General features: G+C 51.4%; 2 protein-coding genes and 1 long non-coding RNA gene across 5 annotated transcripts in view; 2 read left to right on the top strand and 1 right to left on the bottom strand.

Annotated features, from left to right (window-relative positions):
- The first annotated feature begins 2,257 nt into the window (after nt 1-2,257).
- Nucleotides 2,258-15,123, top strand: LOC132352840 (cytochrome P450 2S1). 2 transcript variants are annotated; one of them, XM_059903525.1, is made up of 9 exons: nt 2,258-2,653; nt 3,901-4,066; nt 5,913-6,062; nt 6,558-6,718; nt 6,857-7,036; nt 9,315-9,456; nt 10,775-10,962; nt 13,642-13,783; nt 13,948-15,123. In XM_059903525.1, exons 1-9 carry the CDS (start codon nt 2,480-2,482, stop codon nt 14,151-14,153), a joined length of 1,509 nt encoding a protein of 502 aa, XP_059759508.1. In that variant the 5' UTR covers nt 2,258-2,479; the 3' UTR covers nt 14,154-15,123. The 2 variants fall into 2 exon arrangements, with proteins under 2 accessions (XP_059759508.1, XP_059759509.1); XM_059903526.1 differs by having other exon boundaries at nt 13,877-14,135.
- On the bottom strand, nt 7,700-23,965 carry LOC132352841 (uncharacterized). The gene is made up of 3 exons (XR_009498891.1): nt 23,656-23,965; nt 9,375-9,483; nt 7,700-7,967 (listed from the first exon to the last, which is right to left on the bottom strand). It is a non-coding gene; the product is annotated as an uncharacterized LOC132352841 (long non-coding RNA).
- The window catches only part of AXL (AXL receptor tyrosine kinase), a 30,559-nt gene continuing 29,073 nt past the window's right edge, over nt 22,661-24,146 (top strand). For both annotated transcript variants that reach the window (XM_059903524.1, XM_059903523.1), the window contains exon 1: nt 22,661-23,216. In XM_059903524.1, coding sequence (XP_059759507.1) covers nt 23,153-23,216 — 64 coding nt within the window. In that variant the 5' untranslated portion in view covers nt 22,661-23,152. The remainder of the gene's footprint in view (nt 23,217-24,146) is intronic.

The following is a 24,146-nucleotide window of genomic DNA, read 5'->3' as shown; positions in this document are numbered from 1 at the left end:
GCATTTCATCGTGTGTAAATTTACCTGGGAGGTGGCAAGGAATGACCTGTACACCAATATTAACTCTAGCAAATGATATGCATGCTGATGTGTTTAGGAGTGAAGGGTACTGGTGTCTGCAACTGTCTTTGTTTATTTTTAGGGTTTTTTTGGCTGCGCTGGGTCTTCGTTGCTGCGTGCGGGCTCTCTCTAGTTCCGGTGAGCGGGGGCTACTCTTCGTTGCAGTGCGCGGGCTTCTCATTGCGGTGGCTTCTCTTGTTGCAGAGCACGGGCTCTATGCTGGCAGGCTCAGTAGTTGTGGCGCGCGGGCCCAGCCACTCCGCAGCATGTGGGATCTTCCTGGATCAGGGCTCGAACCCGTGTCCCCTGCATTGGCAGGCAGATTCTTAACCACTGTCCCACCAGGAGAGCCCTGCAACTGTCTTTGAAACGCATCAAAAAAAAAAAAAAAAGATGAACTGAGACAAGATGAATAGATACATAACAAAGCAAGGATAGTTAAAATGTTATTGGTGGAAGCTAGATGGTGAATATATAGGTGTCTTTTGTATGTTTTAAAGTTTTCCTAACAAAATGTTAAATGAGAATGCAAAGCAGACCAAGTAACTTCCTGCTAGAAACCCTTCAGCTGCTTCCCTTTGCACTAGAAATAAAATGCCAAATCTTTTCCACGACGTCCCTGCTGACCTCGATAGCATCATCGCCTACATTCAATCTTTGATGCAACAGATATTTATTGAGCATCTACTGTGTGTCAGGCACTGCTCTAGATGCTGGGGCTACAGCATGGATCTGACATTGTAACCATCTTCTGCCTCAACAAGCCCATTCCCCTGGCAGGCCTTTGCACTTCCTGAAATTATCTTAATTTACAAGTTCATTTGCATGGGGACAAGTGCTCTGAGAGGGCAAGGTCCTTCTCTCTATTACAACTAGACCTCAATAACAATTAATTGGAAGAATATTAGCTTTGCATTTATTTAATGCTTATTATATATGCACCTGGCCCTGTTTTAAGTTATGTACACGTGTACCTATCTTTTTTTTTTTTTTTTTTTTTGGCTGCACGGCTTGTGGGATCTTAATTCCCGGATCAGGGATTGAACCCGGGCCCTCAGCAGTTAGAGCCCGGAGTCCTAACAACTGGACAGCCAAGGAATTCCCACACGTAACTATTTAATTCTGAAACAGATTCCCATTCTTACAGAAGAATTAACAGAGTCACAGAGAAGCTAGGCTGTGAACTCAAGTGGTCTGGCTTCAGACATCACGTTTCTAACCACTATACTATACTGCTAAGTGAATGAATGATTTAGTCAATCATTCAGACCGGTCTGAATTCAAATCCCAACTGTGCCGCTTTGTTAGCTGTGTGGCCTAAGACTCTCTGAACCTCAGATCCTTTATTGTTTTTTTGTTTGTTAATTAATTAATTAATTGTTATTGAAGTATGGTTGATTTACAATGTCGTGTTAGTTTCAGGTACAGCACAGTGAGTCAGCTATACATACATATATATATTCTTTTTTAAAATTAATTAATTTATTTTTGGCTGCGTTGGGTTTTCGTTGCTGTGCGGGGGCTTTCCTTAGTTGCAGCGAGCGGGAGCTACTCTTCATTGCGGTGCGTGAGCTTCTCATTGCGGTGGCTTCTCTTGCTGCGGACCACGGGCTCTAGGCGAGCAGGCTTCAGCAGTTGTGGCACGCGGGCTCAGTAGTTGTGGCTCGTGGGCCCCAGAGCGCAGGCTGGCCCACGGGCTTTGTTGCTCCGTGGCATGTGGGATCTTCCCACACCAGGGCTCCAACCGTGTCCCCTGCATTGGCAGGCGGATTCTTAATCACTGCACCAGCAGGGAAGTCCGAGATATGTATTCCTTTTCAGATTCTTTTCCATTACAGGTTATTACAAGCTATCGAGTATAGTTCCCTGGGCTGTACAGTAAGTCCTTGTGGGTTAGCTACTTTATGTATGGTTCAAGGTCACGTCCCTCCTCCTAGCTCGTGGTGAAGATGTAAGATGCTGGAGGAAATTGGCTTAAAGACCCCCCACACGCACGCACACGCGAATGCACACCCGGATAACAGTGAGGAGGGAGGTAGGAGTCGGGGAGGACGGTGCGGGGTCACCACCAGGCACGGGGTGTGGCTTCCTGGAGGCGGCCAAAGTCTCTGGTTTCCAGGCTCTTCCCGCCTGCCCACGCCCTACCTGTGGCGCAAAGAGCTGTCTCCGCCCCCTCGAACCTGGGTGACGAGGGAGACTAGCGTTCGAGAGTGTGTCCCGGACACCTGGCGGCGGCGGTGGTCTGGGAGAAAGAAATCCGGCGGCGGGGAGAGAATCCTGCCGGGAGGCAGGGGGAAAGGCTAGCTGCCCCGCCTCCCTCCGCCAGATTTCTTCGGGGAAAGAGCCGCCCGGCACCCGCCCCCAACTGGCCCAGCCGCGTGGGGCGTCTGGGAGCCCGAGAAGCAGCCAACCTGCCGAGATGGAGGCGGCGGGCACCTGGGCGCTGCTTCTGGTGCTGCTGCTACTGGTGCTAAAGCTGGCGCTGCCTGGGACCCGGACGCGAGGCCACCTGCCCCCCGGGCCCACGCCGCTGCCGCTGCTGGGGAACCTCCTGCAGCTCCGGCCTGGGGCGCTGTACCTGGGGCTCTTACGGGTGAGGGGCCGCGCCGACGCCCTGGCTAGGAGGGGGAGGGAGGGTGCCAGGGCCAGGAGAGGGAGGGGACCCCAGGAAGACACACCACGCAGAGAGGCCCTTAGGTATCCTAGGGGATGCGGATGAAGGGTCCCAGGGCAGAGCTGAGAGAGTTGGGGGAGTCGCGGGGAGCGGGGGTGGGGCACCCGGGCTAGGAGGAGAAGAATCCTGCCCCCTGAATCCTGGAGAGGGCGTGAGAGCTGGAAAGCAGGATCCAGAGGGCCAGGGGTCCCGGGTTAGAGAGACTGGCAGAATCCTGGGAAGGTGGGGGGTGGGGGGGCAGGGAACCAAAGGTGAGAGAGACGAGTCCTCAAGCAGAAGAGAAACTGATGGTGTGATGGTGGTGGCTTGACCCAGAGGGAGAGGTAGTGGGGAGATACACGTGAGCATCCTGAGGAGGGGGCAGAGAATAAAGAAGAGAGGGTGTCCCCGGGGGAGTTGGAGGCAGAGGCTGTAGGACTCCAGGAATCCGTCTGCAGAGACCGATGGGGCTGGGGGGCTGGGGGAGGGGGGGATAGGCGGAGCTCAGCTAGGAGGGAGGGAGCTGGAAGTTCCTGGGACAGAGAAAGGAAGGAGAGAGAGAAAGAAGGCTGAGGCAGTCCCCAAACTTTTGGCTTGGGGGCGGGGTGGGGGTGCGGGTAGTGAAAAGAGGCCAGAGGTTCCCCATTCCGGAGTCCTCCAGACATGGCAAGGAGGGGGTAGCGATCTTGGGGAGAGATGGTACCAGTGCTCTGTGGTATATGCCCCAGAATTTGAGGATTTAGCAGTGATTGAAAGGGGTAGTTAGTCTTTTGGGGTTTTTTTTGGGGGGGGTGGGGAGATGAGGGATTATGGGAGGCCACAGCTGCAGCTGCCCATTTTTGCTGCTATAGGTCTGTGCTGTGGGAGCAGGGGTGAGTTCTGGGTTGTCCCAGTGTCAGAAGTTAGGGCTCTGCATGGGGTAAGGGAATGGGAACCAGAGAGTGTGCTGGGTGAGGGAGTTTGGGGAAGGAGGACTCTTGGGGCGGGGGGGCGGGGCGGGTGAAATGCTGGGAGCTTAGTGCAAAACAAGAACTGAATCTTCCAAAGGGACTGCTTCAGTTTGGGGTGAGGCAGGAGGGGGTCCTCTTAGGTGGCTCATCCAGCGACAGGGGCCACGATGGACACAAGACTTTAAAAGGCAGCAGCCTTCCCCGCGTCACTCACCCCTTCTCGCTCCCTGCTCCCAGCTGAGTAAGAAGTACGGACCAGTGTTCACCGTGTACCTGGGACCCTGGCGGCGCGTGGTGGTCCTGGTTGGGCGCGAGGCTGTGCAGGAGGCCCTGGGAGGTCAGGCCGAGGCGTTCAGCGGACGGGGTTTGGTGGCAACACTGAACGGAACCTTTGATGGCCATGGTGAGTCAAAAGGGGAGCAGGAGGCTGCTGGGTCCTTCACTCAGAGCCTGCCACCACTTACTGGTATGTGACCTTCCATGCGGTTCAGTGTCTCTGGGCCTCTGTTTTCTCATCTAAAATGGGAAGATAACAGTGCCTATTGCATAGGATTGTACTGAGGATGGCACGAAGTAAGCACTCATTAGTTACCTGGTGGTAGTAGTGCTATTAATGTTCCAGGCGAAGCCCCAGGGCTGGGAGGAAGAGGGAGAGCATTTGAGGCACTGGGAATTAATGGGCAAACACTCAAAATGTACAAACTATTCTCTGTTAAGACTGAAAGCTGGAGGCCGGTGCTGGGCGCTCCAGGGAACACAGCCTTGAATAAACAGCCTCAATCCTGCTCCCAGAGCGCATGGGCCAGGAAGAAACAGACCTGTCACCAGACAGTCCAGAGAGGAATTGGAGGAGGCGCCTGGCCCAGCCTGTCGGGTGGAGGTTGTCCAGGACGTCCTCCTAAAAGACAGGATGTCTGAGCTGAGACTCATAGGATGAGTGGGAAGGGTGTTCCAGGGAGAGAGATCAGTACGTACAAAAGCATGGAGGTGAGGGAAGAAGCATTCACTCATCAACTGACAAATTTTCATTACACCTGGCTTGGTACTGGGGACACAGAGGTGACAGATGTGGTGACATGTCTTACTGTGGGAGATGTGGGCTTTGCAATAAGACAATGGAGGGAGAGACTAGATTTCTAAAATGAGAAGGACACTGGGGGCCTTTACTGGCCGGGGGAGCAGAGGGATTTGGAGGGGAGAATGGGAGGAATCAGAGAAGGCTTCCTAGCGGAGGTGACATTTGAACCGAGACCTGAAGGCTGAGTGGAGTTAGTTCAGTGAGGATGAAGAGGTGAGTGATCCAGGCAGAGGGAACAGTCGGTGCAAAGGCCTAGAGGGGGTATCCTGGCACCTTTGAGGAAGTGAGAAAAGGCCAGTGCAATTGAATTAGTAGCAAAGCTGGAGAAGTCTTCGGAGCCTGATCATGCAGGGCTCGAGTCAAGCCAGAGTCTGGACTTTGGGTGTTTCTGGGAAAGGGTAGAGTCAGCGTTAGAAAGATCCTCTGGTTGCTGTGTGGGAGCCCAGCGAGGGGACTGGGCTGGACCAGGGCTGGGGCTGTTGAGTGGGGAGGGGAGGTGGTTGGGAGAGGAATGCAGGGCTCTAGCCAGGAGATGGGATGGTCAGCGGCTGAGATAAGGAAGAAAGATGCTGAGGCCAGTTTGGGACACAGTGGAGGGATGGGTGGGCAGGGGACATCCTGGAGGAGGCATCCAGAAGCCCTCTATAGACTGGCATTCTACAAGTGGAAATAGCTCAGACCAGGGAAGGGATTCTCCAGGCCTCTTGGATAAGGAGGAAAACAGTGCAATTCCATCCTCCTCCCTCCGTTTTCAACCTCCCAAATGGCATGGGGCATGGGACCCAATAATACTCCATAAATGTTGGTATGGATGGATGGTTGGATGGATAGAAGGGTGGGAGGGAGGGAGAAAGAGGAAAGAGGAAGGAATGATAAATGGATGGGTGGGTGAATAGAGGAATAAAAAGATGGATAGCCAGAAGGAAGGATGAAATCTTCACTCACGCTGGTGAATCACAGAACACAAGGAGCCTGGATAATCCCAGTTACCACCTCCTCAGGAGAAGGTCACCCTCAGATGCAAGGTTAGGCAATTATTGAGCACCTCGTGAGTTCTCCTCCTTGGGCTAGCTCATATGGACTCAGGACAGGGCACCTCACTGGGAGGAAGGGAGGAATCCTGGGGAAGGGGGGAGGGCTGGTCCCTCCTTGAGTCTAGCCTTCTGTGCAGGGGTTTTATTCTCTAATGGGGAGCGATGGAGGCAGCTGAGGAAGTTCACCACGCTGGCCCTGCGGGACTTGGGCATGGGGAAACGAGAAGGAGAGGAGCTGATCCAGGCGGAGGCCCGGTGTCTGGTGGAGGCGCTCCGGAGGACCAGAGGTCAGCAGGGCGCCCGAGTGGGGTAGGGCCTTCCCTCGCGGACTGGGCTGGGAACTCTAGTCACTCAACCCTCCCCTCCTCCACCTCTGCCTCTGTCCTGCTGTCTCCCTGAGGGTCTCTGTGTCCCTCGTACTGTCACGTCACTCCTCTGCCTCTTCTCTTTTTTATTCGCTGTGCAGCATGTGGGATCTTAGTTCCCCCACCAGGGATCAAACCCACGCCCCCTGCATTGGAAGTGCGGAGTCTTAACCACTGGATCGCCAGGGAAGTCCCTATTTTTCTGTTTTTCTCTCCTGTAAGTCTGCCTCTGTCTTTCTCTGTCTCTGTGTCTAACTCTCTCTTTCCCTGTCTGTCTGTCTCTGTCTCACTCTCTGTGCCTGTCTCTTTCCAGTTGGGTCTGGCCCCCACTCCACCTTCGTGGACCGGCTCCGCCCTACATCAGCGCCCCTCTGCCCGTCTCCATCACAACCCCCCTCCCTGTCCCCTCCTCCGCAGGATCGCCTTTTGAGCCCTCACTGCTGCTGGCCCAGGCCACCTCCAACATTATCTGCTCCCTCGTCTTCCGCCTCCGCTTCCCCTATGACAATGAGGAGTTCAAGGCCATGGTCCGGGCGGCTGGTGGCATCGTCGTGGGGGTCAGCTCCCCGTGGGCCCAGGTAAGGGGGTGGGACCCCTCTCTCCCCAAAGGCTCCTGCCCACCTCTTTCAGGTAACCCCAGAGCGCCCTGCCCACCCTCCCCTCCGCCCTGGTGCAGGGCCAGGCCCCCGTGAAAACGGCTGCCCGTCCCCCCGCAGACCTACGAGATGTTCTCCCGGCTCCTGCAGCACCTCCCGGGCCCCTACACGCAGCTCTTCGGCCAAGTGCGCACGGTGGCTGCCTTCGCCGTCCAGCAGATACAGCGGCACCAGAGGAGCCTGGACACCTCAGGCCCCGCACGCGACCTTGTGGATGCCTTTTTGCTGAAGATGGCAAAGGTGGGGGAAGCTTAGGGTTGGGGGGCCTCCGGGCCAGCCCCTACGCCCGGGTATAGCTGGGACACTCTGTCACCCTCCTTCTTTCTCTCTGCACGTCGCTCTGTGAATGTGTGTCTGAGTCACTTCTGAGTCACCTCTTTCTCCTCCCTCCAACCTCAACCCCCTGCCCAGGCCTCATGCCCAGTGACCTGCCGCTGGCAATCCCCACCATGACTTCCCCCAACCCACACAGGAAAGTTCCTATGAATTACAATCGTTTACTTAGGAAACCTTGCAATGTCTAATTAGACTAATAAAGTCCTCTTTACTAATTATGTGAGAACTATTATCATATGAGAAAATTAGAATTAAGATGACCCCTGTGAAAATAACTAGTTTTGAATTGTACATACTTTGCAATTATGGGAGATATTCAGGGCCACATCCTTTGAATAAATGCAGCCGCCCTGTTCATGGAGAGAGAGATTTTTTTCTTAACTCTGTGGTCCTTTTTTGGGGGGGGGGCGGCTACCATGTGGCTTATGGGATCTTAGTTCCCCACCAGAGATTGAACCTGGGCCCTCGGCAGTGAAAGCACGGAGACCTACCACTGGACAGCCAGAGAATTCCCGAATTCTTTTTTTTTATAAATTTATTTATTTTTATTTATTTATTTTTGGCTGCGTTGGGTCTTCGTTGCTGTGAGCAGGCTTTCTCTAGTTGCAGCAAGTGGAGGCTACTCTTCGTTGCGGTGCGCGGGCTTCTCATTGGGGTGGCTTCTCTTGTTGCGGAGCATGGGCTCTAGGCGCGTGGGCTTCATTAGTTGTGGCACACGGGCTCAGTAGTTGTGGCTTGCGGGCTCTAGAGCGCAGGCTCAGTAGTTGTGGCGCATGGGCTTAGTTGCTCCGCGGCACGTGGGATCTTCCCGGACCAGGGCTCGAACCTGTGTCCCCTGCGTTGGCAGGCGGATTCTTAACCACTGTGCCACCAGGGAAGTCCCCTGAATTTTTTTAATTTTTATTTTATAGTTGATTTATAATGTTTCAAGTATACCGCAGAGTGATTCGGTTTTATATATATATATATGAAACTGAATCATATATATATTCTTTTTCAGATTCTTTTCCATTATAGGTTATTGTAAGACATTAAATATAGTTCCCTGTGCTGTACAGTAGGTCCTTGTTGTTTATCTATTTTATATATAGTAGTGTGTTTCTGTTAATCTCAAATATAATTAAATCTTTTTAATTTAAGAAATGAAAGGGAATGGGAATTCCCTGGCGGTCCAGGGGTTAGGACTCCGTGTTTCCACTGCAGGAGGCCCGGGTTCGATCTCTGGTCAGGAAACTAGGATCCCACAAGCCGTGTGGCATGGCCAAAAAAAAATTTTTTTTTAATTTAATTATAGTAAAATACACATAACATAAAACTTACCAACTTAGCCATTTTCAAGTGTACAGTTCAGTGGTGTTAGATATTCACACGGCCACCATCCATCTCCAGAACACTTTCAACTTGCAAAACTGAAATTCTATGCCCATTAAACAACAGATCCCCATCCTTCCCTCCCCCAGCCCTCATCCCCCACCCTCCTACTTCCTTATTCTATGAACTTGCCTACTCTAGGGACCTCATATAAGTGGGATCACACAGTATTTGTCCTTTTGTGGCTTATCTCACTTAGCATAATGTCGTCAGGTTTCATTCACATTGTAGCGTGTGACAAGATTTCCTTCCTTTTTAAGGCTGAATCATATTCCATTGTGTGGATATAGCACATTTTCTTTATCCATTCATCTATCAGTGGACACTTGGAGTTGCTTTCACCTTTTGGCTATTATGAATAATGCTGCTATGAACATAGGCATACAAATGTTCGTCAAGATCCTGCTTTCTACTCTTCTGGATAAATCCCCAGAAGTGGAACTGCTGGATCACATGGTAAATCTATTTTACTTTTTTGAGGAACCGCTGCACCATTTGCCGTAACAGCTGCACCCTTTTTTATACCCCCTTGGCGACAGGGGTTCCAGTTTCTCCACGTCTCCACCAACACTTGTCATTTTCTGTTTGTTTGTTTGTTTGTTTGTTTTATAGTGGCCACTCTCTTTCATTTTTAAAACATTTCACCCCGAGAGAACTAATATCAAGAGCCCACTTCCCAACTTTCCCACACATTTATTTAAACTCCCTGACAAAGTTATAACTTGCTGTGCTACACCCCAAACCTGGCTGTGCTGGCTCTCTACTCCCCGCAGCCTGTGTTCTCTGAGCCCCTCTGCCTGGTTTCCCCCAGGAGAAGCAAGACCCAAACACAGAATTCACTGACAAGAACTTGCTGATGACGGTCGTTTACCTGTTGTTCGCCGGGACGGTGACAGTCAGCACCACGATTCGCTACACTCTCCTGCTCCTGCTGAAATATCCTCAGGTCCAAGGTAGGCAGCTTCTCCACCAGCCAGGCCCTGGGAACAGGAGGGAGGGCTCGAGAGGAAGAATGTTTAGGGGAGTGGACAGCCTGAGCCAGTGCCTGGAGGCGAGAATGAGCTGGCATCTGGGGCATCTGAAGAGCAAGACGTCTGCCGACTGCCGGCTGCAGTGAGAGGTCCAGCAAAATGAGAAATGAGGCAGGAGGCGTCTCCGGCCTCGCTGCCTTGGTGCTACATTGTGCACCTAATCCTGAGCCATGGGGAGCCATGGAAGGTCGTTGAGCAGGGGAGGGCAGGGACAAATGAGCATTTTAGAAAAATCCTTTGGTCTGTCATGAAGAGGTAGGTTGTAGGGTCTGAAAGAGGATGCCAGGAGCCCAAGGCAGAGGACAAGGTAGGGACCTAGGCCGGAGAGAACAAACAGGGCTGGGCCAAGCTGTGGGGAGGAGAGAGGGGTCCAAGTAGGCAGGTGGTGGAGAATGACAAGGGAGGGAGGCATCCAGGGACAGGCCCAGGGCTCTGGCCAGGGGACCGGGGGACCATGAGGCCACCCTGAGAAGGGATAAGGGGCTATTTCAGGGGAGATGCTGAAGCCATTTGGGGACAATTTGAGTGTGAGGGACCTGAAGCCACCAGGGAGAGGCATCCAGAAGGCCACGAGACACCTGGATCAGGACTGGAGATAAGAAACAAATTGGGGTTATCAGGGCACAGGCAAGACCTGAAGCTGTGTTGGTGAGGGAGGGTAAGTGGGTGAGGCAGGGCTGGGAATGTGCCCCAAGGAACTCCAGCATTTCAGGGTCGCGCAACTGCATCCGGTGCTGTCGAGCCAGTGGGGTGGGCTGACCTGGAAGATGGGACCTGGGTGCCTTGGTGGAATCAACGAGTCAGCTGCGATTTCAGCTCACTAGGCCTCAGTGTCCTTATCTGGGAAATGGGGCTAGATTATGGTCCCCCACCTCACAGGATTGCTGTGGGAATTGAAAGAGGAGAGATGTGATGCCCACCACATGGGGTGTGTGGGACCCGGGCTGCAGAGGGCTGGAGGACTCTTCCTCCCTGCCCGCCAGCCTCACCCCTAACCACAGCTGCTCAGGAAGAGGGAGTATCCGGGAATTAACTCCCTGGCGGCCCAGTGGCTGGGACTCCGCACTTTCACTGCCGAGGGCCCGGGTTCAATCCCTGCTTGGGGAACTAAGATCCGTGTGGCATGGCCAAATAAATAAATAAATAAACCTTTAAAAATAAAGAAGATGGGGCGTCGGAGGGAAGGATCGCAGGGCCCCGCCCCACCTCTGACCTCCAACTCTCCTCTTCTTGGGTGCAGAGCGTGTGCAGGAGGAGCTGACCCGGGAGCTGGGGCCCGGCCAGGCGCCAAGCCTGTGGGACCGAGCCCGCCTCCCCTACACGGACGCGGTTCTGCATGAGGCGCAGCGGCTGCTGGCGCTGGTACCCATGGGACTGCCCCGAGCCCTCGTCAAGACCACCCGCTTCCGGGGGTACACCCTGCCCCAGGTGGGTGCGCGGGTCAGCCAGGCCCAGCGGCTGTCTCTGTCCCGGGCCTGAGGGCCTGAGTCCGTTGCTATCTTTGTCTCTTCTTCTGGATCTTGGTTAGTTTGTCTCTCTCTCTGCATCTTCTTCCTCTTTCTCTCTCCTCTCTGGCTGACATCTTCCTCTCTTTCTCTGTGTCCCTGTCTCTGCATCTCTCTTTGTTTCTTTCTGTGTACATTTTTCTTGCCTTTTGACTCTGTCTCTGAGCCTTGGTTTCCCCCGTGTGTCCAATGGATCCTAATTCTACCTCCTTCCAATCGTGGTGGGGACAATCAGATAACGTGACAGGCAATTTGAGAACTGAGGGCCGACGGAGGCCCTCACCCTCCACCCGGCTGCAAACACGATCAGGCTCTCCCTCCTTCCCTACACACACACACACACACACACACACACACTCTCTCTCTCTCTCTCTCTCTCTCTCTCTCTCACTCAGTTCCTGCCCCTTCATTACAGAGCAACTCAGAAGCAGCACCACCAGGGGGCGACCTCTCCCTGGAAACCGAAGGTGACTTCCGGGCAAGCTGCTCCCTTCTTGAGCTTCATTGTAGAATCCAGTTCATAGAAGTTGGAATCCAGTCCTGCTGTTTTCTAGCTGAGACCTTGGGCAAATCACTTCACCCTGTGAACCTCCATCTACTCCTTTTTTTTTTTTTTTTCCTTTTAAATGAATTAAGTAATTTATATATTTTTGGCCGCGTTGGGTCTCCGTTGCGCGCGGGCTTTCTCTAGTTGCAGCGAGCAGGGGCTACTCTTTGTTGCGGTGCGCGGGCTTCTCATTGCGGTGGCTTCTCTTGTTGCGGAGCCCGGGCTCTAGGCGCGCGGGCTTCAGTAGTTGTGGCACGCAGGCTCAGTAGTTGTGGCTCACGGGCTTAGTTGCTCCGCGGCATGTGGGATCTTCCCGGACCAGGGCTCGAACCAATGTCCCCTGCATTGGCAGGTGGTTTCTTAACCACTGTGCCACCGGAGAAGTCCCTCCTCTTCTAAATTGGGAATAATAATAGTATCATCTTGGGATTGTAAGGAATCTGTGAAATGATGCTTGTAAAACACCGAATGAACTCTGTGCAGGGGGTGGGGCTCCTATGTACACCACAGCAGCGACTATTGCTAAAGCAATGACTCTTGCAACTACAGCAACTACTGATAATGATAATAGCAATAACAGGCATCTGTGATCGAGGATCTGCTCTGTGCCAGGTATTATTCTAAATGCTTTACATGTATTACCTTATTTAATCTTCAGAGCAACACTACATCATTATCACACCCATTTTACAAATGAGGAAACTGAGGCCTTGAAAGGTTAGAAGACTTGGCAAGCTCTCCCAGCCTACAAGCGGTAGGGGCAGGATTTGAACCCAGAGCCTATGCTTTAACCACTGCTATCTGCCTCTCTCTTATTTTAACAACATTAGCGTGGCCTTTTCCTGAAGCCTCACTCACCTTCCTAATTCAGAGCCCCATTAGCCAGAGTCCCTAACAAAGGAGATCCCTTGTCCTCTCCTCGTACTCCCTACCTTCCTTCACCCTCCACCACAGTCCTGGGAACGTGGGGACTCTGATCTCAGCGGAAGGGGCGGCCCCTCTCCCCGAACCTGGGTGGGGGAAGCTTTCATGGGCAGCCCCCATCCACCCACCCTTCACCTCCAGAAGATCATAGTGGCAGAAAGCTAGGCTCTTAGCCAAGTGCCTTAGGACAGCCACAGCTGAATCACAACGTAGCCCCAAAGTTTAAAAACAAATGTAAAAATAACAAGCTCTGCCATGTCCAAATGTTGCTTTGGGCAAGTTGCTTAAATTCTCTGGGCCTCTGTTTTCCCACTTTTTGTTTGTTTGTTTGTTTTGGCTGCACCACGCGACTTGCAGAATCTTAGTTCCCTGACCAGGGATCGAACCCGTGCCCCCTGTAGTGGGAGCACAGAGTCTTAACCACTGGACCACCAGGGAAGTCCTCCATCTTTTTTTTTTTTTTTTTTTTAATATTCCACACTGTTGCATCAGTGTTAGCCCTATCCTTTAATCCATTTTTACTACCGAGTTACAGACCTGACTGTTCCTAGCACCCTGTTTAACCAGTGGACAGTTATCTTCCCCACCCTATAAGCAGCCTGTAAGACATTATCTTTCGTTGGTTTGTTTTTGTTAAATATTTTATTTATTTATTTATTTGGTTGTGCCGGGTCTTAGTTGCGGCAAGAGGGCTCCTTAGTTGTGGCATGCGAACTCTTAGTTGTGGCATGCATGTGGGATCTAGTTCCCTGGCCAGGGATCCAACCTGGGCCCCCTGCATTGGGAGCGCAGTCTTAGCCACTGGACCACCAGGGAGGTCCCTCCCCCATCTTTAAAATGGGATCATATTACTAAATGTTCCCTAGACTTGTTAAAAAGATTTAGTGAGTTTGTGTGTATGTTTGTGAGTGTGTGTGTGTAAGTATAATACATGTACCTATTACATATGAGGCAATACATATATAATGCTTAATAAAGTGCCTGACACATAATAAGCACTCGATAAACATTGATGCCGCTGTGTTTTGTGAACCGGTTTCCCCAACACACCAGACTCTTGTGCTCTGCCCTCGGGAACTGAAGGCCTGGGGGGTGAGGGATGTTTGTAGTTTTGTTATGATCTCCCCTCAGGGCACGGAGGTCTTCCCCCTCCTTGGCTCCATCCTGCATGACCCCGAGGTCTTCAAACAGCCTGAGGAGTTCAACCCAGGACGATTCCTGGATGCAGACGGAAAGTTCAAAAAGCACGAGGCCTTCCTGCCCTTCTCCTTAGGTATCTGCTGGGTCCGCCCCTGTCTACCCACTGGTCCTCCCACAGGCCTGGGTGTGAGGACGGCTGGCCCAGCGCCATCTGTCTCCCCTCCAGGTAAGCGTGTCTGCCTCGGGGAGGGCCTGGCTCGGACCGAGCTCTTCCTCCTGTTCACCGCCATCCTACAGGCCTTCTCGCTGGGGAACCCATGCCCACCGGGTGCCTTGAGCCTCCAGCCAGCCGTCAGTGGCCTTTTCAACATCCCTCAAGCCTTCCAGCTGCAATTCCAGCCCCGCTGACCTCCACCCCACCCCACTGTGTGGACCGGATGAAGAAGGGAAACTTGGGAGGTGGTAGCCTTGGCGGTTGCCATGGACATGGCTGTGTCTCCTGAGCCACACGTCTACACCACAGGCAGCCACATTCGCACACCTGTAGCTGCTTTCTAGAGTCGGTCACACATATATTCAGCCTACACATCCACAGGGTCATCAGCCCATACAACCACACACCCAGACACACCCACGAGGGCCACAAGGCAACTCGGCCACGCAGCTTTCTACTGACATAAATTTAGTCCATCTGGAATCACAACCACATGCCCGGATAACCCACCAACTCATACACAGCACAGCTCCCCTGGACCCACAACCCACGCATGGGGATTCAGCTGCCACCTTCACAAGCCACGGAAACAGCCACAGTGTCTGCAGCCCACGTGCCTTCTTAACTCATCAAACTTACCAGGGCCACCGTCTCTGGAAGCCTAGAGCAGAAAACATGCCCCACGCCAGGTCATGTCACCACACAGAGACCATCTCTGTCCTCAGCCCTCGAGTGACCGTACCGCTATCCAGGCCTAAGACTGTCGACATCCACATGCCCCCAACCACTGAACCACACAGCCAGCCCATGTGGGACACCCGCCCACCTCCGGGGTATCTTCCCGCTAAGATATACGACTCCCACGGAGGCCCAGTCCTGGCCTCCTCCTCACCTTCAGCCCTCAAGGGTACCCCTTTCCAGGCAGCCTGATCCCCCAGATGCTCCCAAATACAGACACACCCCAGTGTGCAGTTGTGCACAAGCCTGGGGACAAAGTAAACTTGGACATACGTGGAAACTCAGATCAGGGGAACACACACACACACACACACACACACACACACACACACACACTCCAGCTTATATAACCATGTTGAACACCTCCCCTGTTCCCCCCACCCGCCTCCAGTTAGACCCAGTGGATGGAGCCAGATTCCAACTCCCCGTTTCAGGGAAGAGGCCAGGTCTGACGTCCTTGTGCCTCGAAGGTCCCCATTTTGCAATAAAAGTTTGTCTCTGGCCCAGGGCAGGGCCTAGTATGTGTGTGACAGTGTCCATCATTGTGAGTATGGAGCGGGGATGGGGGGGTCCACCCCTCCCTGGAGGCTAGGCGGGAACCGAAAAACATGGCCCCCGCCTACCCTGGCTGTTGACATCAGTAGCAGATGTGGAGGTGGTGGAGGGCGGTGGGGAGGGAGCTGTCCTGGGCCTCGCTTCCGGTGAGGCTGATGTTGGGGGGTGGGCAGAACTGCGGGCCTAGGGCAGGGGGTGGGAGGTGTGCGGGTAGGGGAGTTGGGAGGCCTCAGGGAAAAACCGAAGGTGACCGCTTCCCACCCTGGGCACCCTCCCAAACTGAAAGCAGACGCCGAAACACAAACCCTACCCTCACTCTGGCCTCTCCTGCCACCCTTTCCCTCCTCCCTTCTCTTCACTAGAGAGCCAGAAGCATCTTTTTCTTTGTCAATTATCTAATAAGGAAGTTTTCAAACACACAACAGTAGAGAGAATAGTACAATGAACCCGTGGGCCCATGACCGGGCCTCATTCGATAATCATCAACTTTCGGCTATTTTTATTTCATCTATCACTCTCTTACAGTGATTTTAAAGCAAATCTCAGAAAATAATTGAATACACATTTCTAATAGTAAAGGACATTTTTCCCCCCAACATTTTATTATGACAATTTTCAAACATGCAGCAAAGCTGAGGGGATTATACGGGGATACCCATGGGCTACTGCCTAGGCTCTCCCACTTCGGTTGCCATGCTGCATTAACACATTTCTTTCCACCTGCCCAGCCAGCTCATATTTTTAGGCATTTCAGAAAAAATTGCAGGGAATTCCCTGGTGGTCCAATGGTTAGGACTCCGCACTTCCACTGTGGAGGCGCAGGTTCGATCTCTGATCAGGGAACTAAGATCCCGCGTGCCATGCCGCATGGCCGAAAACAAACAAAAAAATAAATTGCAGACATCGACCTCTGAATGCTTCAGCAATGCATAGATCGTTAGCTAAAGTTTCCTTTTTTAAAAAAAAAATTTTCCATGATGTTATCACTTTATTTTTTGGCTTAAATTCTACAGAGGTAGCACAAAACAGTGATATGATGGAAAATAGAAAGATGCGATGGGGATCAGATCCTAACTTTGCCACTTTCTAGTTGATGGCACCTTCACTGAGGATTTAGCATCTAAAAGATTTGCCAAATTTAAAAGAAGAGATGTGAAAAATTCTGGAACTTAATAGGAACGAAATACATGCTAAGTTCTTGGATTTATTATTACTACTTTTTATGTCAGTGTGATATGAAAAGGAATGAATGAGGTTTGAGGTTTCCTCCTTTTAAATTAAGGCAATGACTTGCTTTCCTTTGCACTCAAAATTCACATTCAGGGAACTTTGGGATCAGAAATACCAGCAAATTCATTTATTTGAGGAAGGATGGACCTTGCACTGCATCAATATGAAAGTTGACACGAATTAGGATGATTCCAGTAGCAAGCAAAAGAAAAACATAAACTCAAAATGTCTTAAACAATAATTATTGGACCCCAAAGTAAAAGTATTTACAATCAGTGTGGTGTTCAGTTTGTTTTTTTTGGGGGGGGGGGTGGGTAAAATATACGTAACATAATATTTATCATTTTCACCACTTGTAAGTGTACGATTCAGTGGCATTAAATATATTCGCAATGTATAACCATCACACTATCTATACCTAAAACTTCCATTATGCCCAACAAAGACTCCTAACTTATTAAGAAAATAACTCCCCTTTAAAATCCACTCTTTTTTTTTTTTTTTGGCCACACGGCTTGCAGGATCTTAGTTCCCTGACTGAACCCAGGCCCACACCAGTGGAAGTGTGGAGTCCTAACCACTGGACCACCAGGGAATTCCCTAAAATCCACTTTTTAAGAGTCACAACCAAGACACCCATTTTCACACCTATCACAGTTAGCAATTTTGCTGTGTTAGTGTTCACGTTTCCCTGATGGTTGCAGAGATGTACTTCATAGGCGTGTTTGTTCAAATCAACATCCAAAGGCTTATCATGCAGTGCCTTCATTCGGATGCTTAGGTCTTCTAAAGTTGTAACCATTCCCCAACATTTTGTATGCCACTTATTTTTTTAATTTTTATTGAAATATAGTTGATTTACAATGTTGTGTTAGTTTCAGATGTACAGCACAGGGATTCAATTATACATATACATAAATATATATAATTCTTTTTTTAATATTCTCTTCCATTATAGGTTATTACAAGATATTGAGTAGTTCCCTGTGCTATACAGTAGGTCCTTGCTGGTTATCTATTTTATATATAGTAGGGTGTATATTTTAAGCCCAAACTGCTAATTTATCCCTCCCCGCCTTTCCCCTTTGGTAATGCCACTAATTTCTTAAAGAAACTGGGTCATTTGCCCTGTGCCATTTTTCACATCCCAGATTTGGCTGATGGCATCTTTGGGGTGCTACTCAAGAAGTCTTTCCATTGCCAGGAATTCTCTGTAAACTGGGAGTTAGATCAGATTTGGGCTCATTCTGGCCCAAGAGCTCCTCACTGGGTGGGCTGGGCCCCTTCCAGGCGCATCACATCTCAATAATAAATGGTCCCATATAGTGTGTCCAGGTCCTGATCCCTCTGTTAGAAAGTTTCCCATCAACTTTTCACTTACTGGCCTTTAAAACCAAACCAAATCAGGTCTCTCCCCTGCTCTGCCCCCCAGTGGGGAACGCTTGTGCACCGTTGGTGGGAATGTAAATTGGTGCAGCCACTATGGAAAACAATATGGAGGTTCCTCAAAAAACTAAAAATACAATTGTCATAGGATCCAGCAGTCCCACTTCTTGGTATATATCCAAAGGAAACAAAATCAGTATCCCAAAAGAGATATCTGCACCCCTGTGTCCATGGCAGCATTATTCACGATAGCCAAGATACAGAAGCAATCTAAGTGTCAGATGATGAGTGGATAAAGAAAATGTGACAGGCTTCCCTGGTGGTACAGTGGTTAGGAATCCTCCTGCCAATGCAGGTGACATGGGTTCGAGCCCTGGTCTGGGAAGATCCCACATGCCACGGAGCAGCTAAGCCCCTGCGCCACAACTACTGAGCCTGCGCTCTAGAGCCCACGAGCCTCAGCTACTGAAGCCCACGTGCCTAGAGCCCATGCTCCGCCCAACAAGAGAAGCCACTGCAATGAGAAGCCTGCGCACCACAACAGAGAGTAGCCCCCGCTCACCGCAACTAGAGAAAGCCCGCGCGCAGCAACGAAGACCCAACGCAGCCAAAATTACAAAAAAAAAAAAATTTTTAAACAAGAAAATGTGATATAACAGAATATTATTCAGCCATAAAAAAGAAGGAAATCCTGCCATTTGTGACAAACATGGATGGACCTTGAAGTCATTATGCTAAATGAAATAAATCAGACAGAGAAAGACAAATACAGTATGATCTCACTTATATGTGGAATCTAAAAAAGCTGAATTCATAGAAACAGAGAGATGTCATGTAGCATGGTGACTATAGTTAATAATACTGTATTATACATTTGAAAGTTGCTAAGAGAGTACATCTTAAAAGTTTCATAACGAAAAAAAATTGTAACTGCGTAGTGATGGATGTTAGCTAGACTTACTGTGGTGACCATTTCACAACGTATACAAATATTGAATCTCTGTGTACATCTGAAACTAATATAGTGTTATATGTCAATTGTCTCTCAATAAAAATTAATTAATTACTTAATTAAGTAAAAGAATTGTGGTTGCCAAAGGCTGGGGGTGGGGGAGAAATGGGGAGATGTTGATCAAAGGGTACAGATTTTCAGTTACAAGATGAATAAGTTCTGGGGACCTAATGTACAGCATGGTGACTATAGCTAATATTGTATTGTATACTTGAAATTTACTAAGAGAGTAGATCTTAAATGTTCTCACCGTACACACCAAAAAATGGTAACTATGTGAAGTAATGGATGGATTAATTAACTTTATTGTGGTAATCCCTTTGCAATATATACATGTAGTAAATCATGTTGTACACCTTAAATTTATTTATTTATTTATTTATTTATTTATTTATTTATTTATTTATTTATTTTGGCGTGCCGCATGGCTTGTGGGATCTTAGTTCCCCAATTCCCCAACCAGGGATCGAACCTGGGCCCTCAGCAGTGAAAGGGCCAAGTCCTAACCACTGGACCGCCGGAGAATTCCCCATTAAATTTATACATTTTGGCCAATTATCCCTCGGTAAAGCTGGGTGGGGGGAATAGCCCCTTAGTGCATTCTGTCATATTTAGAATAAAAGCCAAAGTCCTCCTTCCCAGGCCAATGCCCTCCCTGACCTCACCTCCTCCCTGACCCCCATCCATTCCAGCCGCACGTCTTCTCCTTGAAGTTCTCTGCAAGCCTGCCCCCAGGCCTTTGCACTGGCTGTTCCCTCAGCCTGGAATGCCCTTTCCTATATGACTCACTTGCTAATTTACTTCAGATCTTGATCATAACCTCAGAGAGGACTTCCCTGACTACTTTCTCTAAAATGGCACTCCCCCCTCCCCTTGCTATCCCTTCCCCAGCTTTATTTTTCTTCACTGACCATGTTGCAATCTGATAAACATTTCTCTGCCTGTTTTCCCTCTTCCACTTGGAATAGGAGCTCCATGAGGGCAGTCTTGCTCACTGTGGAGTCTCCGCCTCTGCCACAGGGAACATTTCTATCCACCTGTCCATCTCACCTTTTTTTTTTTTTTTTGGCCGCGCCTCACAACTTTCAGGATCTTAGTTCCCCGACCAGGGATCGGAACCTGCACCTTCAGTAGTTCAGCAATGAAAGCACCGGGTCCTAACCACTGGACCGCCAGGGAATTCCCCCATCTCATTTTAAAAATGCATTTGAGGGGCTTCCCTGGTGGCACAGTGGTTAAGAATCCACCTGCCAATGCAGGGGACACAGGTTCGAGCCCTGGTCCGGGAAGATCCCACATGCCGCGGCGCAACTAAGCCCGTGTGCCACAACTACTGAGCCTGCGCTCTACAACCCGCGAGCCACAACTACTGAAGCCCTTGCACCTCGAGCCCGTGCTCTGCAACAAGAGAAGCCACTGCAATGAGAAGCCCACGCACCACAACGAAGAGCAGCCCCCACTCACCGCAACTAGAGAAAGCCCGCACACAGCAACGAAGACCCAACTCAGCCAAAAATACATAAATAAATAGATAGATAAATAAAAAGCCAACGTGGGGAGGTGGAGGGGGTCCAGGGATAAATTAAAAATAAAAAATTTAAATAAAAAAAAATGCATTTGAGGGACTTCCCTGGTGGTCCAGTGGTTTAAAAGACTCCGCGCTTCCACTGTAGGACTAGGGTTCCATCCCTGGTGGGGGAAATAAGATCTCACATGCCGCACAGCGGGACCATAATAAAATAAAAAATAAAATTAAAATACTATGTATAAAAAAATAAATAAATAAAATGCATTTGAAAGCCAACTGCAAACACATATTTGATACTCAGCAAATAGTTCTTGAAAGAACGAACACAGATTCAAGTTGGCCACGCACACAGCTGGGTCCACACGTGTCCTAGGTGTGTAGGGCTACCCAACATATTCAAACAAGTGGGCAGATCTTTGCACATATTTGCATCCCTCCAAAATGCCACAATAATTAATTGGCCCCTTTATGAAAGATCTTTTACAGGGTGGTGGGGACACAGTGGTACCAAAGATATACCCAGTGCCTACACTCCCAGAGCCCACAGACCATGAGACACACAGTCACACCAATAAATATATTGTGACAACCCAAGCCAAAGAAAAGGACAAAGTGTTAGGAGTGAACAACACGGGGACCTAGAGTTGACTGGGAAGGACCAGGCAGTGATGCCAAGGAGAAGGGACAATTGAGATGGGGCTGAGGGGTGTGTAGGAGTTGGGGGCATAGAGCTGCAGGAGGAGGCCCTAAAGCTTGTGAACAAGAGAACGGAGCCAGGTGGACATGAGGGGTCACGAGGCAAGCAGTTTGGGGGTTTATCTTGGAAGGTTTAGGGCAAAGGTGGAAAAGGGTTTGATTTGGGATTGAGAGACATTCTTCTTGCTGTTGACAGGTTAGAGGGAGGGAGAGTGGAGGCCAGGAGACCAGGGAGGAGGCCAGAGCAGGGGTCCAGGTGGGAGAAGATGGGGCTGGACCAGGGTGAGACCATGGGGAGAACAGCAAGACCAGGCAGGAGAAAGGTTTGTGGAGCTAAATCGAATCCTCCTTGGCACTTGGAAACTTATTGAGAGTGGGGGGTGTCCAAGAGGACCCTGAGGGTCGGGCTTGGGTGGCAGAATAGATGTTGAGGCTGTCACTGAAATGGGACACAAATGACACAGCTCAGGAAAGCTGATGGGGAAGAGCCCTGAGTGCCAGGTTGTGGAGCCGGGAGCTCGCCCTGAGGGCAGTGGGGAGCCAAGGTTAAGCAGGGAGGGGACAGGGTCAGATTTGAGTTTCAGAAACATCCCTCTGCTTATGAATGGGAGATGGGTTGGAGGGAGTAAGAGTGGAGGCAAGGAGGCCTGGGGGGAGGCCAGGGAGGAGGCCAAGGCAGGGTCCTGGTGGGAAAGGATGGGGCTGGACTCCTCGGAGTGAGAAGAGGCAGGTGGGAGAGACATCGGGAGGCTGAAAGGAGAGGAGTTTATAAGGAGCTGTAGGGATACCAATACACAAACAGAACAGCCAAGAGCAGAGAGAGATGGGTGCCCAGCCCCCTCCTACACAGACACTCAGGCTTGCAGAGACCCCCCGCCTCCACCATGTGGAAAACACATAGTGGGAAGTAAATGGACAAGCAGGAGAACCAACACACAGGCCCTGGATCTACAAGGATCAGGATACACAATCCACCAGAGGGAGACAGCAATGCAAGTGCACAGAGAGACATACAGATGAGATGCAAAAAATCAAGGGCACCTTGTCAGCTGTCTTCACCACGTGCAAAAAACTGCACGTGTGCACTGTCCCAGGACAGCTTCCCCGTAGCCTACTAAGTGGGTTCTATTGTTATTCCCACCTTACAGATGGACAAACCGAGGCTCAGGGAGGCCAGTCACTTGTAAGGTCACAGAGTTAGTGGTAGAGGCGGGATTCCCACCCAGGTCTTTGGGCACCCCTGTGAGTGCCCATCCACTGATGTCCTGTTTCCGTGCCCACGTGGATCTCTTTTGTATGAGGATCCACGTCTCCCCAAGTCTTCCCCCAGGGATGCCCACGCAGCAGTGTCCTCCCATTTCTGGTTTCTGAGGTTTCTCCAGGAATGGAGGAGCTCCTGACCTGGCTTGTCTGAGTGTGAGCCGGTGGCATGCCCCTGCGTGTCTCCTCCTGTCCCAGCCTCTGTGTCTGGATGACATCTGTGAGTGTGTGTGTGTGTGTGTGTGTGTGTGTGTGTGTGTGTGTCCTTGTCTGAGGAGCTGTGAGTGAGAGGGGGAGTGCCTGGCTGGGCTGGGCTGGGGGTGGAGGCAGGGGAGGGGGGCGTCGCAGAGGGGAGCAGAGTTCTGGAGGAATGTTTACCAGACGCGGAGAGAGCCCAGAGGGACAGAGCCCAGAGGGACAGAGCCCAGAGGGACAGAGCCGGGATAGGGAGACGCACAGCTTCCCTGCCTCGCTGGCCCACGATTAGGGGCGTAGCCACCTGGGGCCCCCTTCCCCCTCCTCAGCCTCCCTCCAGGGCCCCTTTAAGACAGAGCTGGTCCTCTTCTCTCCGCGTTAACCCCTCGAGGTCCTGGTGGCCCCTTGGGCTCCGGCCGGTGGGCGGAGGCAAGGGGGGAGCCAGGGGCGGGGAAAGCTTTGCCCGAAATCTGGGAGGGAGAGAAGGAGGCAGGGGAGCTGGGAAGGCACCGCTGAGCAGAGCCGGGTGAGGGCGCCCCCCGCCCCGCTGTGCCAGGCGGGCAGTGCCAAATCCGGGGAGCCCGGAGCTGGGGGGAGGGCCGGGCACAACCCGGCCCTGCCCCCTCCCCCGCGGGGTGCTCAGCAACTTCTGAGGAAAGTTTGGCATTGATTGCGTGGTGCCCCGAGGATGGGCAGGGTCCTGCCGGCCTGGTGCTGGGTGCTGTGCTGCTGGGGGTGCGTGGCTCCCAAGGGTGAGTGATGGGGGGGGGCTGGGGGAGGAGGGAGAGGAGAGGGATGGATGGCAGGTGTTTGAGGGGGGTGAGTCGGGAGTCCTGGTCTGGCTCAGGGAGTTTCCTTGGGACAACAGAGGGGGAGGGTGTACACAGAGACAAACCAAGAGAGGGAAAGGAAAAGGGACTCTTGAGAGAGGAGCAAAAGGACAAGAAACAGAAACTAAGAGGGTCAGAGACGGGAAGAGATGGACACAGACAGACAGACAGACAGACAGGAGAAGTTGCGGGCAAGGGGAGGGGCTGGACTTGAGTTGGGGACCTTGGGGAGAGGGGCTGAGCTGGGGGCTGCCCGGAAAGGAATCTTCCAGAAAGGACCTCTAAGTCAGGCAGCGGGATGAGGAGGCTCCAGAGCCCTGGGGGAAATCCCGCGTCACTGTCACCCCCCACTTCTCCTTACCCCACGGCTGTTTGTCTGCGCCTTCCACCTCTGGGGCCAGGGGCTCTGCCTCCAATCCTACCATCTCTGTGGGTCTCCATTTCTCTCTCTCTCTCCCGTCTCTGTCTTTATCTCTCCCTGTGCCCTAGGTGTCTCTGTCACTGTCTCTGTCAGTCTGTTTTTGTCTCTTTCTGTCCGTTTCCCTCTGTGTGTCTCTCCGACCACTTTTTCCCCTCTGGGGGTGTCTCTCTCCATCTCTTATCCTCTGTCACTCCGGGTGTCTGTCCGTCTCTGTCTGCCTGACTTTCTCTGGGGTTCCTCTCTCTGACTCTCCTTCCCTGTTTTTCTCTCTCTCTCCTCTCCCTCCCATCCCCTTTTCTTCCCCACCGTCCACCAGCCTAAGCTGTCAAGTCTCTAGAGACCCTAAGGGAGGGCAGGCCAGCCAAGCAGTCAGGGCGTGGGAGGCTGCCAGATCCCCGGCCTACTCCCAACGGACGGAGGATGGAGGCCGG

This window comes from Balaenoptera ricei, chromosome 19 (genome assembly GCF_028023285.1).
Source record: "Balaenoptera ricei isolate mBalRic1 chromosome 19, mBalRic1.hap2, whole genome shotgun sequence".
Lineage (NCBI taxonomy): Eukaryota > Metazoa > Chordata > Mammalia > Artiodactyla > Balaenopteridae > Balaenoptera > Balaenoptera ricei.
Note: the sequence above shows the minus strand (reverse complement) of the source record. Positions and strands in the feature narration are given on the sequence as shown.